General features: G+C 37.2%; 1 protein-coding gene across 1 annotated transcript in view; it reads left to right on the forward strand.

Moving 5' to 3' along the window:
* The window catches only part of LOC128231669 (replication protein A 70 kDa DNA-binding subunit-like), a 34,713-nt gene extending 19,256 nt beyond the window's left edge, over nucleotides 1-15,457 (forward strand). The window contains exons 10-15 of the mRNA XM_052944729.1: nucleotides 253-469; nucleotides 687-811; nucleotides 10,318-10,431; nucleotides 12,867-12,974; nucleotides 13,289-13,375; nucleotides 14,310-15,457. Coding sequence (XP_052800689.1) covers nucleotides 253-469; nucleotides 687-811; nucleotides 10,318-10,431; nucleotides 12,867-12,974; nucleotides 13,289-13,375; nucleotides 14,310-14,411 — 753 coding nt within the window. The 3' untranslated portion in view covers nucleotides 14,412-15,457. The remainder of the gene's footprint in view (nucleotides 1-252; nucleotides 470-686; nucleotides 812-10,317; nucleotides 10,432-12,866; nucleotides 12,975-13,288; nucleotides 13,376-14,309) is intronic.
* The last annotated feature ends 1,040 nt before the right edge of the window (nucleotides 15,458-16,497 follow it).

A 16,497-nucleotide genomic window follows, 5' to 3' on the forward strand; every position in this document is an offset into this window, starting at 1 on the left:
GATTTTCAAATTCATACACTACTAAGATTTGTTACAAATTTTTAAGGTTTTGAATAATTTTGCGATCTGTGGCTTAGTCAGAGAACTTTGACAGCGAGGACAAGTCAGTGATTGCATGTTAGATTTGCTGATTATCAGACTTGGGCAGCTGATTAGCCTATTAGAGGTTAAAAGATCCGTCTGGTAAACCAGTGTCACTTTTATTGAGTAGTCAGATAATCATAAGAGTAAAACAATGTTATCTAAACATAGGCCGAGACGTTTAATGGAGAGGACAACCCAGTGATAGCCTGCAAGGGCTGTCGACTGTCAGACTGGGGTGGCCGATCCCTGTCACTCTTGTCGAGCAGTCAGATGATGCTAAATCCAGACCTGCGAGAGGCGGCAATGCTGAAGGGCTGGTGGAGTCGGGAGGGATGTAACAAGGAGTTCCAGTCATACCGGTCTGAAGGAGGCGCTGGCGCAGGAGGTAAGTGGGGTCAGGTTTAAAAGTTACAGTGATTGAAATAAAATAATCCTGGATAAAGTAGTTCCATTAGTTTGATACTTTCAGTGATTAAAATTATATGATGCTAGTGGCTTAGCATTCTATACTGAATGAAAGGATAGGAGGACTCCATACAACGTTTTGTCAGCCTCAAACCTGGAACATGTCATAAGTTTTTGATTTTTGCCCCCATTTCAAGGTGGAAGTACTAACTGGAAGTTGTTAGGTCAGTTGAAGAACGAGAATATCGGCCAGGACAAGGCAGACTACTTTACATCCAGGGGAACTGTTGTCTTCTTAAGAAAGGAGAACTCCATGTATCAGGTAGAGTGTTTTTTTGGGGGGGAAATTTGGCCCCATTCCCCTCCTAAAAAGGTGTATATTTTTCCCCTACTAAGGTAAAATAATTCACTTAAAATTTATTTATAAGCTTGACTAATCGAAGAATAAGAAGAAGTATCAGTGCTCCAGCTAGCCCGTTATTTGAGGGGGGACCGCCCGTGCCCCTTTTCTTACCGCCCTGCCCCTTTTTTGGGTAGTGCCTTTTTTTTACAAATTCTATTAGTGTCATCTTTCCCGTTAGTGCCTTTTTTACTCTTGAAATCATCACAAACGATTGGCAGCCCTTTATCGGCTGTCATAATTAAGACAAATTACGCTATACTTTTGATAAGTGTTCCCGCTAGATGTCACCATGCTGCCCCATTTACTGCTTAAAATATGCTGTACTGCCCTTTCATCTTCCCATTTGCCTTTTCCGTGTCATATGACAGCTTATTGTGTATTTGTGTAATGAGCAGAGGACCTGTGTATTCATAATTGGTCATCTTGTAATCCCATAATTAGGAAGAGACAAATATTGTAACATCGCCAGGAGGCAGAGCAATTGAATGTCAGCTAATCAGAATATTCATTGAGAACTCTCATTCAATGATGAAAGTTTGTAAAATGCGATAGAAAATGCAGAGATGGTGAAAAATGTTGTCAAGCACTATTAAACCTTATATAATAATTGTTAATTGTATTGTGCAGAAGAAACTCGCCATTTTAAACATTGTTGATTTGAAGCAGACGTTCACTGCTGATTTGTAAACATAGGAAAGGTGCCGCTTACACAATCAAATTCATCATTTTTCAGTTAATGTTTTGAAAGTTTATTTGTATAATTTGTATAATTCATGATGAAAATTTCTTAATAACCCACAAAAATATTCGGATGCTTTATGTAGCGTTTACCTATCATGTCTACTACGATCATGTCTAAATTCACCGCAACCGCCATTTTGTCAGAACAAATTTCTGGGTCATTTTTATCTCGACTATTCGAAGAATAGGTGGGCTATACTACTCGCCTCGGCGTCGGCGTCCGGTTCAAGTTTTAGGGCAAGTTTGGATTTTCACTTATAAGTCCAATACCTTTCATTCAATTGAGTTAATACTTCACACAGTCGTTCAGGGCCATCACATGATGAGGTTGGATAACTCCATATTATTCTTTACACAGATTATGGCCCCTGATTGACTATGAAACTTAGGTTAAAGTTCTAGGGCAGGTTGGGATATTTATAAATAACTTATATACCCTTTGTTGAATTGACTTAATACTTCACACAGTCGTCGTTCAGGACCATCACACAATGAGGTTACATAACTCCATATTATCATTAATACAAGGTATGGCCCCTGATTGACTGTGGAACTTAGGTTAAAGTTTTAGGGCAGGTTGGGATATTTATTAATTACTTCTATACCTGTCATTCAATTGACTTAATACTTCACACAATTGTTCAGGACCATCACCCAATGAGGTTACATAACTCCATATCCTTAATACAAGTTATGGCCCCTGATTGACTTAGGTTAAAGTTTTAGGCAAGTAAAAGTTAAGGACATGTTGGGATTTTAATAAAAAAAACTTCTATACCTTTCATTAAATGCACTTAAAGACCTAGATCGGTTGTCCTGGAGAACTGGTCTGTGATTAACAGGAGGAATTAACACAAGCTGGGTAATGGGTCATTGAAAAGCAGTTTGCTGGTCATAATCATTATTAGCACGGGTCAGTCTGGAATTTTTGTGCTTGGGTAAAGAGAAGAAATATATGAACCCAAATAGTTTAGAGTATGTTTATAGCTTTTTATATTATAATGCAAGGCTATGTAAATTAAATTAAATAAAATTTAATTCAATACATTATTACCATCAATATTGAGTATATGTAATAGGACAATGACAAAAAAACATAAATATAAAAAAACATATAATAGAAGAAGAAGAAGAAGACTTTATTATGCAAACAAATCTGACAAGATCCATAGGATAGCAGAATTAACAACAAAGTATAATAATAATATACTGGTACAGATGTCATCCGGCATAGTAAGTTTACATAATATATTCAAAATAGCAATATGAAACTTATATACTTGAAGGAAAAAAAAATCATGTCGGGAGAGACAACATGTATTCGATTCAATTTGTATTAGGTAAAAGCACGTCAGTCATATACTAAATGGCGTCTTATTTCAAAGGCCTTAAAAGTAAATGTGGCAAGATTTTTTAATTTGACTGAACTTTCACTATTTATCAATTGCATAAACTTGAAGAAACTTGGATTACGCCAAAAGTAGTTGTTTATATATTTTTTTCTGATATCTTTATAACTATCGCATTGCAGAACAAAATGAAATTCATCTTCCATAATATATAAAGAAGTTTTGTACAAATAATTGTTACATGATAAATGTGAAAATATGCATACCAATAATACAAATTAAATTTGATGCAGGTATACAATGTGTAAAAATCTAATTAAAAACTTTTCAAAATGAAAAAGAAGGTATTTTAATTCTACACATTGTATTCAAACGTTATACAGGGTATAATACATACAGCTGTAAGGTACAGCCTCGTATATCACTGGTTGTAGTATAACAGAGGTTATTGAGACTGTAATAATTATGCACATACATTTGGCTGTACATTATAAATTATATTTTCGAGAAAAAAAGTATAAATATTATACTTATAAATATTAATCATTGCGATAACGTTGTAGTCATAAGAAGGTACAAAATATTTTAAATTTCCTCATCATAATGATCAGCATTATCTACATTTTGGTCAATTGCTTCTTGTATGATCTGTCCATCTGATTTCACACTTAAAAGGAGAGACCTGGGCCATATTCAATAAACAACTTAGATCAATCTTAAATTTAAGAGTGAAATCTAAGCTTTTTGATTAGACTGTAAAATAAATTGACCAATCAACTGAATGGAATCACTGTGGCATGTCTAAGGTTAAGGATAAGAGCTATATTGAATACCACCCCAGATGTCATTTACAAATTTGTACGTTTTTTTCTTATATGCTTTTTTCCCCAAGGTTTCTACGATTATGCTGAACAATTTTGTCGTTTGGACCAGGACGTGTATGGTCCATCAATATGCTCGTTCAAGCTAAGCGTTGCTAGATCTATCCTGGTTTGGTAGCTTGAATTTTTATAGTGTTTTCGTTTGCCCAAGTAAACTGTTGTTGAAACATTAAACATAAAATGTGTCTTTTGTGTCTTTTGATAGTGCATTGTCTGCAGCATTTTTATAAAGAGTGAGACTATGGAGGAAATTCTGCAAAAGTCTTACAGCCACTGGGTCTCGTAACACAATATAGTCCGGAACAAAGTCCAGTGTTTTGCATTGTAACTGCATGACAATTTTCATGAACATTTTGAAAATGAGGTCACAGTGACCTTGAACGAAAAAAACTTGTCTTGTGATAACTTGACAATGCCTGCACCCATGGCCCTCAAACTTGACATTTAGGTTTCTGATGACCAGCTGATGACTGGATTTTGAGTTCATAGAGTCAAAGGTCATGACGGTCATAACACACTTTATCCTCACACTTAAATGGTCATAATCTTAAAACAGCAACAGCTGTCATTTCGGTCCATGCATATTTCATTCAATTGCCCATATAATCCTGACAACATGGCGCTCGGGGGGGGGGGGGGGGGCATAATGTTTGACAAACATCTCTTGTTTATTTTTTTATTTCTTTTGTGTTTTTTTTTATTATGCCCCCCTTCGAAGAAGAGGGGTTATATTGCTTTGCACAGGCATGTCGGTAGACCAAAGCTTGTCCGAGTGATAACTCAACAATTCCTGGACATATGGTCATCAAATTTCACATGAAGGTTGGGCCTGACCAGTAGATGACCCCTATTGATTTTGGGGGTCATCAGGTCAAAGGTCAAGGTCACAGTGACCTTTAATGGTAAAATAATTTTAAAGCTTGTCCGAGTGATAACTCAACAATGCCTGCACCCATGGCCCTCAAACTTGACATGGAAATTGGGCCTGACCAGTAGATGACCCCTATTGTTTTGGGGGTCATCAGGCCAAAGGTCAAGGTCACAGTGACCTTGAATGATAAAAAGGTTGTCCGAGTGATAACGTGACAATGCCTGCACCCATGGCCCTCAAACTTGACTTGGAGGTTGGGCCTGACCAGTAGCTGACCCCTATTGTTTTTTGGGGCTTATCAGGTCAAAGGTCAAGTTCACAGTGACCTTGAATGGTAAAAGGTTGTCCGAGTGATAACTCAACAATGCCTGCACCCATGGCCCTCATAATTGAATTGGAGGTTGGGCCTGACCAGTAGAAGGCCCTTATTGTTTTTAGCTCCACTGGCCGAAGGCCATGGAGCTTATGTCGTCACAGTTTGTCCGTCGTGAGTGCGTGCGTGCGTAAACTTTTACTTTAAACGACATCTCCTCTGAAACTGATAAGCGGATTTTGACAAAACTTCACAGGAATGTTCCTTTGGTGGTCCTTTACCAAAATTGCTCAAATGGTTCCGGTCCATTGCACAATATGGCCGCCAGAGCTAAAAATAGCAAAATCTTTAAACGACATCTCCTCTGAAACGGTTCGGCAGATTTTGATGAAACTTGACAGTAATGTTCCTTGGGTGGTCCTTTATTAAAATTGCTCAAATGGTTCTGGTCCATTGCACAATATGGCCGCCACAGCTAAAAATAGCAAAATCTTTAAACGACATCTCCTCTGAAACGGATAGGCAGATTTTGATGAAACTTGACAGAATTGTTCCTTGGGTGGTCCTTAACCAAAATTGCTCAAATGGTTCCGGTCCGCTGCACAACATGGCTGCCAGGGCAAAAAGATAGAAAAACCTTTAAAGAACATCTTCTCAGAAACCGATGATCAGATTTTGATGAAACTTAACAGAAATGTTCCTTGGATGGTCCTTTACCAAAATTGCTCAAATGGTTCTGGTCCATTGCACAATATGGCCGCCAGAGCTAAAAATAGCAAAATCTTTAAACGACATCTCCTCTGAAACGGTTCGGCAGATTTTGATGAAACTTGACAGTAATGTTCCTTGGGTGGTCCTTTATTAAAATTGCTCAAATGGTTCTGGTCCATTGCACAATATGGCCGCCACAGCTAAAAATAGCAAAATCTTTAAACGACATCTCCTCTGAAACGGATAGGCAGATTTTGATGAAACTTGACAGAATTGTTCCTTGGGTGGTCCTTAACCAAAATTGCTCAAATGGTTCCGGTCCGCTGCACAACATGGCTGCCAGGGCAAAAAAATAGAAAAACCTTTAAAGAACATCTTCTCAGAAACCGATGATCAGATTTTGATGAAACTTAACAGAAATGTTCCTTGGATGGTCATTAACCAAAATTTGTTAAATGGTTCCAGTCCACTGCACACCATGGCTGCCAGAGCTAAAAAATAAAAAAAACTTTATACGACTTGTCATCGAAACCGATGACCTTTTTTCGATAAAACTGACAGAAATGTTTGTTTGGTGCTCCTTTACTCAAATTGCCCAAATCATTTCGGTCCACTGCACAACATGGCAGCCAGAGCTATTAAAGTAAATTTTTTTTTAAATAACTTCTCAAAAATTGATGATTGTATTTCTATGAAACTTGACGAAAATGTTCGTTAGGTGGTCTTTGCTTGAACCTTTTGGCCAGTGGAGCACAGGCACTGATGTGCCTCTTGTTGGGGGTCATCTGGCCAAAGGTCAAGGTCACAGTCACCTTGAATGGTTAGAGGTTTTCCGTGTGATAACTTGACAATGCCTGCACCCATGGCACCCAAACTTGACTTGGAGATTGGGCCTGACCAGTACATGACCCCTATTGTTTTTTGGGGTCATCTGGCCAAAGGTCAAGGTCACAGTCACCTTGAATGGTTAGAGGTTTTCTGTGTTATAACTTGACAATGCCTGCACCCATGGCCCTCAAACTTGACTTGGAGATTGGGCCTGACCAGTACATGACCCCTTATCAGGGTTGCCAGCGGACTTGAAAAGTCAGGGAAATTGGGTATTTTTTCAAGGTCAGGGAATTGTCAGGGAATTTTGAAATCTGGTCAGTGAAAAATGAAAATCCTGAAAAGTCAGGGAAAAGTCAGGGAAAAATTATTTCAAAGGTCGAAAAATATACGCATTGAAGGTCTTTCTTGGCTATGGCAGTCTTTAGGCATTTAATATTTGACTTTTATCACTCTCACAGTTAAGCATTAAATTCAAATAACAGTAAACTGTGATATTAAGAAGCATTATATGTTAACTTAGTGATTATAATACCCATTATTTACCTTAGAACATCATTCAGCCTAAAGACTGAAAGGCTTTGCAACCCTTGCCTCCAGAGCTGACTAATACGTAATTTCTGTTGTATTGTAGGAATATAACACCAGAAAAGAGAATTTACCTGACATTATATTCTAATCTATAGGTTATTATCCTTGTTTCAGGTGTTGCGGTTTCTTTATATCATCTAATAAAGGGATTTGATGGCAGATAATATAATTAAATTACTCTGTTTCAGGCTCTTCCTTGTTAGCATGACAAATTAACAAATATGAGTTCAAAACAGACATCTTTCAATAATAACTGGCTTACGGACACAGAGTTTAAGTGTTGGGTAGAACTAGAAGGGCTTTTAATTACTAACAAAATCTAGTCAGTATACATGTATACCAAACTACCATATTGGCATATAACCTGCTTTGCTTTTTGCTTTGACACTAAGAAATTGTACAAGAGGATTTGTCTTGCAAACATGATGGAAACTGGTTAAATTATGCAATGCTATGTTTTTCACACTAACTTTTTTTCACACTTACTTACCATACTCATTCAAAGTCTTTAATTTTATAGTGATTATTTCATGATATGCCAAAATGAGCCCTGTGTTCTTGTTTTCATGCTAATGTTTCACATGTTTCACTGACCAACAGTCACACTGTGTTTGAATAGAAATAGTTAAGAATAGTAGAACACTATGTTTGAATCATTACTTTGATGTACAATGTAAATGTTTTATATTTTGGAAAATAAATACAAGTTTACATGCAAAAAGATAATGGGAGGATTGGACGGCTATAGGGGAGGTCAGGAGGCCGTTTATGTGTTTGACGATTTTGGTCAGTGAAAAACATGAATTGGTCAGTGAAAAGTCAGGGAAAAGTCAGGGAATTTTATTTCACCAAAGTGCTGGCAACCCTGCTTATGTTTTGGGGGGTCATCAGGCCAAAGGTCAAAGTCACAGTGAACTTGAATGGTAAAAGGTTGTCCAAATGATAACTTGACAATGCCTGCACCCATGGCCCTCAAACTTGACTTGGAGGTTGGGCCTGGCCAGAAGATGGTCCCTATTGATTTTGGGGGTCATTGGGCCAAACGTCAAGGTCACAGTGACCTTGAATGATAAAAGGTTGTCTGAGTGATAACTTGACAATACCTGCACCCATGGCCCTCAAACTTGACATTTAGGTTTCTGGTGACCAGCTGATGACTCTGGATTTTGAGTTCATCGAGTCAAAGGTCATGGTCATAACACACTCTATCCTCACACTTTAATGGTCATAATCTTAAAACTGCCTTAACGGCAACAAATCAGCTGTCATTTCGGTCCATGCATATTTCATTCAATTGTCCATATAATCCTGACAACATGGCACTCAGGGGGGGGGGGGGGGGGGGGGGGGCATAATGTTTGACAAACATCTTGTTATTTATTTTTTTTAAATTTTATTTTAATTTCTTTTGAAAGTCATTTGTATATTCTTTACCACATTTTCATAATGGGAAATCAAGTTATTTGAATGACTTGTGTCATTTCTCGGGTGGTGGGAGGGCAGCATCAAAGTCAGCTTATGTATTGAATAATTTTAGGTAGGTTTGACATAAGTAGACCAAACTTGGTAATATTACATTGTTATTGTATTCACTTCTAAGTCAAAGCGGCGAAGTCGAGCGCGCTGTCTTACGACATCTCTTGTATTCTAAACATCAGCATATTAAACATTATTTTACCAAAGACAATTAAATAACAGTCAGGCTGAATGTAACATTCGTATCCAATCCCGATCGTACCAAACTAAGATTCGTCCCCTACATATTTGTTTTTTTGTGTATTTATGCCATTATGATTGTTTCAAATGTTTAACTGTCTTTGTTTTTTTCTTTTGAAGAGAAATATGTGACATTGCACTAAAGAAGACTCCAAACAAGTACAATCATACTACCACAGACAAAAAGACAATTTTTTATTTTTTTTATATTTAAGTCTGGAAATCATGGAAAATGATTTAAATTGAGTATGGAAACAAAACAAATTCTAGAGACCCCCTCCCCCCCCCCAAAAAAGAACAAAACAAAAAAAACCTTGTGACAGGGGTGGACCCCTCCCACCCTCACCCCCATTCGCCCCTATGCAACTCATGTAGATTGCCCTTTTCAAAAGTCCACCCTGCCCTTTTCAAATCTTGGCTGGAGCACTGCGGTATACTACTCGCCTTAGTGTCAACATCACACTTTGGTTAAGGTTTTGCATTCAAACACCTTTAAGTCATTTATCTTGGCAAATACAAATTGCATTTTAACTTTTAATATGTGTTCCCAATTATCGAACGGTAACCTACTTGATTAAAAAGGCTTGATAACACTATTTTGAATATAATATGCAAATTATGGCCCTTTATTATGCAATTCAGAAATTCTGGTAAGGGTATTTCATGTAACCACATTGAAGTCAATATCCCAGCAAATACATCATGTATTGCATTGAAACTTTATACAACGGCTCCCAACCATCAAACTTTCTTAAATAGTCGATGTTAATAACTTGCCCAAGTTTGAAATTCTGGTTTTACATGTTAGCGGATATAAGCCATAACTCAGCAACTAACTGATGTATTGCACTGAATCTTTATACAAACAAGTATGATAACTCCATCTTGCATATAATGCAAATTTTGCCGCTTTTGCCAAAATTTGGTTAAACATGCTTTGATCAGTGTTAATTTGATTTCATGCAAAACCTTAACCAGAAGTCAATAATAAAGGGCTTTTATTATTTGACTTCTGAAATTCTGGTTAAGGTTTTGTATGTATTAATTAATTTTACACTGATCCATGCATGTTTTACCAAAACTTTGCAATCCTTTAACTTAAAATCAGCGTAATAGTTGAGCGCCCTGTCTCTTGACAGCTCTTGTTTAGAAGACCATTGACCTCTAAACAATTAGCAAATGTAGCAATATTGTATCATTTATGAATATGTCGATAGGTTTGTTGAATGAAAGGTTTGGAAAAAAGTCCAACATTATATTAATCATGCTAGTTTTTTCCCCTTTATGCCAAAACGCTACTATTTTTTCCCCTATCAATGGGACCCGCCAGCATGTTTTCAGTCATGTAGTTGGTATTCAGTGCTGGAAGTTTCAGCTGTTTGTTTTTTACTAGTCCTAATACATACATCTACTGATATTTACAGGCGTGTCCGACAGAGTCATGCAACAAGAAGGTAGTGGATCAGGGCAATGGAATGTTCCGATGTGAGAAATGTCAGGCTGAATACCCCAAATATAAGTGGAGAATGATCCTTTCCGTAAGCATTAGCTTTAAATTAACACATTTTGTTTGCCAATTTAGAGATATATTCGTAGCCTCAACATTTTTGTCCACATCGTCTGTATGCAAAAACATTTGCCTTGGCCATAACGAACATAGGAATTTGCTCTGTGGTGCTATTGTTCATTTTGACAAGACAGAATCTTTTAGAATGTTTACATGCCTGTTCTGTCTCATGAAAAACCTGAGATGCAAGCTGCAATTATCTTTATAGTTCCATATTATTATGTCTCCCCCTCTCTGGGGGAGACATATTGTTTTTGCCCTGTCCGTCAGTCCGGTAGTCCGTCAGTCCGTCCGTACGTCACACTTCGTTTCCGATCGATAACTGGAAAACCGCATGACCTAGGATCACCAAACTTGGTAGGGAGGTTGGTCGTGAGGTGTAGAGGATCCCTATTGTTTTTGGGGTCAAAGGTCAAGGTCGCGGCGACCCCCAATATAAAAAACATTTCTGCTCAAAATCTTGAGAACGGTTTGACCTAGGTTCACCAAACTTGGTAGGGAGGTTGGTCATGAGGTGTAGAAGATCCCTATTGTTTTTGGGGTCACTAGGTCAAAGGTCAAGGTCGCGGCGACCCCCAATGTAAAAAACATTTCCGCTCAATATCTTGAGAATGGTTTGACCTAGGTTCACCAAACTTGGTAGGGAGGTTGATCATGAGGTTTAGAAAACTCCTATATTTTGGGGGGTCACAAGGTCAAAGGTCAACGTCGCTGTGACCTCTAATGTAAAAAAATATTTCCGTGCAATATCAGGAGAATGCTTTGGTCTAGGTTCACCAAACTTTGAAGTGAGGTTGGTCATGATGTCTAGATGATCCCAATTGTTTTGGGGGTAACAAGGTCAATAGTCAAGGTCGTGGTGACCTTCCATGTAAAAATCATTTGCGTGTAATATCTTTATGTCTCCCCCATTCATGGGGAGACATATTGTTTTTGCCCTGTCCGTCAGTCAGTCCATCAGTCTGTCAGTCAGTCAGTCAGTACGTCACACTTCGTTTCCGCCCAATAACTATAGAACTCTTAGACCCAGGAACTTCATGATTGGTATGCTAGTTGGTCATGACTAGTAGATGACCCCTATTGAATTTGGGGTCACTAGGTCAAAGATCAGGGTCAACGTGACCTTGAGGTGAAGAAACGGTTTCCACTCAATAACTAAAGATCCTTTGGGTCCAGGAACTTCATACTTGGTATGCTAGTTGTTCATGACTATTAGATGACTCCTATTGATTTTGAGATCAAAAGGTCAAAGGTCAAGGTTACCTTCAGGTAAAAAATGTTATGTTGGCAGTGACCTTAAGCTTAAAAATGGTTTCTGCTCAATAACTAAAGAAAGCTTGTACCCAGGAACTTCATAGTTGTTCATGACTAGTAGATGACTCCTATTGATTTTGAGATCAGTAGGTCAATGGTCAAGGTCACCGTGACCTTGAGGTGAAGAAACTGTTTCCGCTCAATAACTAGAGAACGCTTGCAACCAGGAATTTCATACTTGGTATGCTAGTTGGTCATGACTAGAAGATGACCCATATTGATTTTGAGATCACTAGGTCAAAGGTCAAGGTTGCCATGACCTTGAAGTGAAGAAAAAGTTTCCGCTCAATAACTAAAGATCCTTTGGTTTCAGGAACTTCATACTTGGTAAGCTAGTTGTTCATGACTAGAAGATGACCCCTATTGATTTTCAGATCAAAAGGTCAAAGGTCAAGGTTACCTTCAGGTAAAAAATGATACGTTGGCGGTGCCCTTAAGCTTAAAAATGGTTTCTGCTCAATAACTTAAGAACGCTTGTACCCAGGAACTTCATTCTTGGTACGCTAGTCGGTCATGACTAGTAGATGACCCCTATTGATTTTGAGATCAGTAGGTCAAAGGTCAAGGTTGCCATGACCTTGAGTTGAAGAAATGGTTACCGCTCAGTAACTAAAGAACACTTGCACCCAAGAACTTAATACTTGGTATGCAAGTTGGTTATGTAGATGATCCCTATTGATGTTGTGATCAGTAGGTAAAAGGTCATGGTCACGATGACTGTGAGCTGAAAAATGGTTTCCGATCAATAATTGAATAACGCTTGCGCCCAGGAACTTCATACAATGCAAACTTCGTTTACATTTTCCATGATTAATCAACAACACTTTCTTCTCTTCACTATTTAATATAATCGAATAAACCAAACTTCACTGTTGGTTTGTCTCCAGTCCAAAGTTACAAATTTCATGTCCATCATTTATTTTTTCTCAGCTACGACCACACAATAGGGGAGACAAGCGCTTTTTCAAAAAAGCAATCTCTAGTTATTTTTCCACTCATTGTTTTAATTTAACTTTCAGTATGACAGTTTCAAACAAGTTTGAGAAAATGAAAAATATGTATCTTGTTACAATAATCATAATTCTTTTGCAGGTGAACCTTGCAGACCATACAGGAAACCAATGGGTAACATGTTTCCAGGAGTCAGCAGAAATTGTACTTGGCATTAAAGCTGACGATTTGGGAAACCTAAAGGAAACTGTATGTGACTTAAGTTCTAGTTTATCGACTTTGAAAAGTGTGTTCTAGTTTATCGACTTTGAAAAGTGTATTTTGGTGGGAGCAATTTTTATTTCCAAAGACTTATTTTATGATTTCTGAATAATACTGGCACTAAAGATACCTTGTAAATTGCTGAAACAAATGTTGTTTAAATATTCAAGATATTACTTAGAAGTTGTATTTTTTAGCGGGGATGTGGCAGGTTCAATGACAAATGTGAAATACATGTACATATGATGTCATATTGCATGTTGGTGTCATTTTCTCTCAGTGTTCATTGTTGTTGTTTTCAGAATGAGCTTGCCTATGACAACGTGTTCGAAGAGGCTTCCTTCAAAAGTTACGTCTTTAAACTTAGAGCTAAAGTTGAAACATACAATGTAAGTATATAATTATGTATCCTTTGTTTTGAGGTTATAAGAAACGGATATGGTGGGCGACAAATTGTGTTTGGACTGTAACTTTGCTATACATATAGGAAGTTACTTGGCATTAATGTTCACCATGTCAAAAAAGATCAAGGTCTGAACATTGAACGTCAAGGTCACATTAAATGGTCATTGGTCAACATGCCTTTGTTTTTTGGCTTGCCTATAATCAGGGCTTCTAAAAGTCCCCCCATCCCTCAAAAAATGAAAGACCTGTTCAAAATACCCTAGTGTATGCCATAGCCTTTGGCATACACTAGGGTATTGAACAAAACTTGGCAAAAAATGTCCAGGCTGCAACTTGGCCTTGCATATGAAAATTTGAAATAATTTGGCACAGATGTTCACCATGATGAGACAATGTGTTGCCTGCAAGAGCTGTTGTAAGTCAAGGTCAAGTTCACACTTGGTCAAAATTCCTTTTTTTATTTCTTGTCCAGTCTGTTAAATGGTCATGCATCTGGCGAATTCATAATAATTTGGCACACACTTTCACCATGACAAGGTTGTGTGTCACCAGCAACACTCATGTCCGTAGGTTAACAGTCAAGGTCACACTTGTGGGTCTTGGGTCAATGTTTTGGGTTTTCGGTCAAATAATAGAGTTTGCACTAAGGTGCTCATGTTTGGAAGCATGTAAACTTTTTAGTGTTCCTTCTCTATCCATTTTCTTATCCATCGCTGACACTCAATTTGCCCAAACCCTCTGCACTAATGTTGAAAACCTGCCATTCATCGCATTGCAGCCTTTTTAGTATAAACATAAATTAGTTTGGTCAGGGTGTCTTTTACATGTGATTAGACGATTAGTATACTAAATGAATTTTAAAACAACAACATAGACTTATCATTATTGTCAGTAGAATCTTTATATTGAATGTTTCAGGATGAGAGCAGATTAAAAGTTGGATGTACCAATGCTTCGCCCATAGACTACGTGGAGGATGGCAAACGACTTTTGGACGAAATCAACAAACTCATGATATAATGGTTCACTGATGATTGTGACGTTTGGTCTATAATAGACTAGCAGGCTTGAAATATTGGTGAACAAGGATATTGTCATGTGGCATATATACAAGAGAAATGTACATCTTAATTTTAAGTGCATGAACATGAAACTAGTTTGGTTTTAAAGGACAACATTACATAGATTGCTTTAGGTGTTAGAATGTTCAAAAAACGAATTCTTCTCTTACTAGAATCAAAAGTTTGTTCAAAATTTGTGCTTTGACTAGGCAAAGTAATAACTAATTTTTAAGAGATTGCAATCAAAGACTCTAATGTTAAATTTGCAGTCATCTGCAAAAATGCACTTTTTACTTGTTCATGTAGACTCGCTGTTATTGCATTAATCACTGTCTACATGCTAAGTTCCTTGTTAAATGACCCATAACTGGAAGAAATAGTGCACAAAAAAGTAGCCCACATGTCCCTGTACCGGTTGTTTTCTGCAACATCTCTGGATGTGTTTTTTTTCCAGATAACTCACATTGTTGCCAGATAACTCACATTGTTGCCAGATAACTCACAAAGTTGCCAGATAACTCACATTGTTGATCCATGAAGGTTTCTTTGTTCTACATGTTCTTGTTAGTATTGGCGATGTTTCATGTAGAGATATAAGTGCTAAGATTTGTCTGAAAAATGTTTCATGTAGAGATTGCTAAATCAGTGTTCATAAAATTGCTGTATTTATTTGTTCATACTTAGTCTATAAACATACGTATATACTGTTCTGCATAACAATATTTGTTTCATATACATGTACAATAAATACTACATGTATGGTTACACATAACTGTTTTTTTCATCATGTGCCAGTGCTGTATAAACTTTTTTGTGACAACTTTCGTTATTTTATTTGTACTTATTTCATTTTATTCAGAAAGAAACTCAAAATATAAATCTATTTGTTTGAAGAACTTCCGAAACAAAACATCTTCATTCTTAAAAACCAAATCATGACAAAAAGCACTGTTATGTATAAGAAATTAAATGTGTAACTGTTTGATGCATGGATGTTAGTTTTGATACCAGTGAATTTCTTTCAATTTGATGGGGACAAAAGCTTATACTTTGATAATTACACTTGAGTCTGTTTCCTGGGTAGAAACCAGTACTCGAGGCCATGAGAAAGTTCCCTTGGTGTGGATCAAACCCATAACCATTCAGCTGAGCCCATGTATTAAATGAATATTATTCATTCAGTCTTGGACAAATAATTATTAAATGTCTCTGATTCAGAAAATAACTTGAAATGAGGTGGAGCTGCTAACATCATAGTCAAATTAGCCAGATGTGTACAAGTAGTCAAATACTCCATATAAAAACATATACTAATTAAAGGCAATTGACAAAAAGTATAATCTAAACATCTATCCCTCTATCACTGACAGATTCACCAATGGTGTTGCTTACTGTTAAGCTCTAATGCTTGCAACGCCTGAACTGGGATACTTACACAACAGATGGAAAGTGTTTGGATCTACAAGCAGAGTTAAATACTTCGTGACACTCATATTTAAAATCAATACATACACTTGTACAAGAAACCTATATTTTTAGTGATAAACCTTAAACTACTTACTTAATAATACATTTATGGAAAAAATTATAACTATTTAATAGCTGAAAATACACAAATATTAAATGACTGGGGCCTCCTAAGAATTACAGTGATCAACTATTGTCTCATAAGGTAGGACTATCATGTTTTCTACACCTTTCTTACAAACTTGGCACTGTATCCTTCATAAGAACCTTTGTTTTTGATACTCATTCATCCATTACGGTAAATGAAATCAATTGTATTAATTGTGGTGCATCTTATTTGGGTGAAAGAGTGCATCTTTAAAGATGGCACACTCCAGTCCATATTCAATCTGTTCCATCAACAAGCTCGACCAAGAACCTTTGTTTATCCATCACCTTTTGACCTTGTGTCAAATACATCAAAGTAGACAAACTCCACATTCCTAGTGATTTTCCAGCATAGGCAGTATAAATACTCCAGGACCAGTAGCGTCAGCTACATGTGGGCTGATCTAGTGGGAAACCCTCCAGCGCCATAG

This window comes from Mya arenaria, chromosome 4, assembly GCF_026914265.1.
Source record: "Mya arenaria isolate MELC-2E11 chromosome 4, ASM2691426v1".
NCBI classification, from domain to species: Eukaryota; Metazoa; Mollusca; class Bivalvia; order Myida; family Myidae; genus Mya; species Mya arenaria.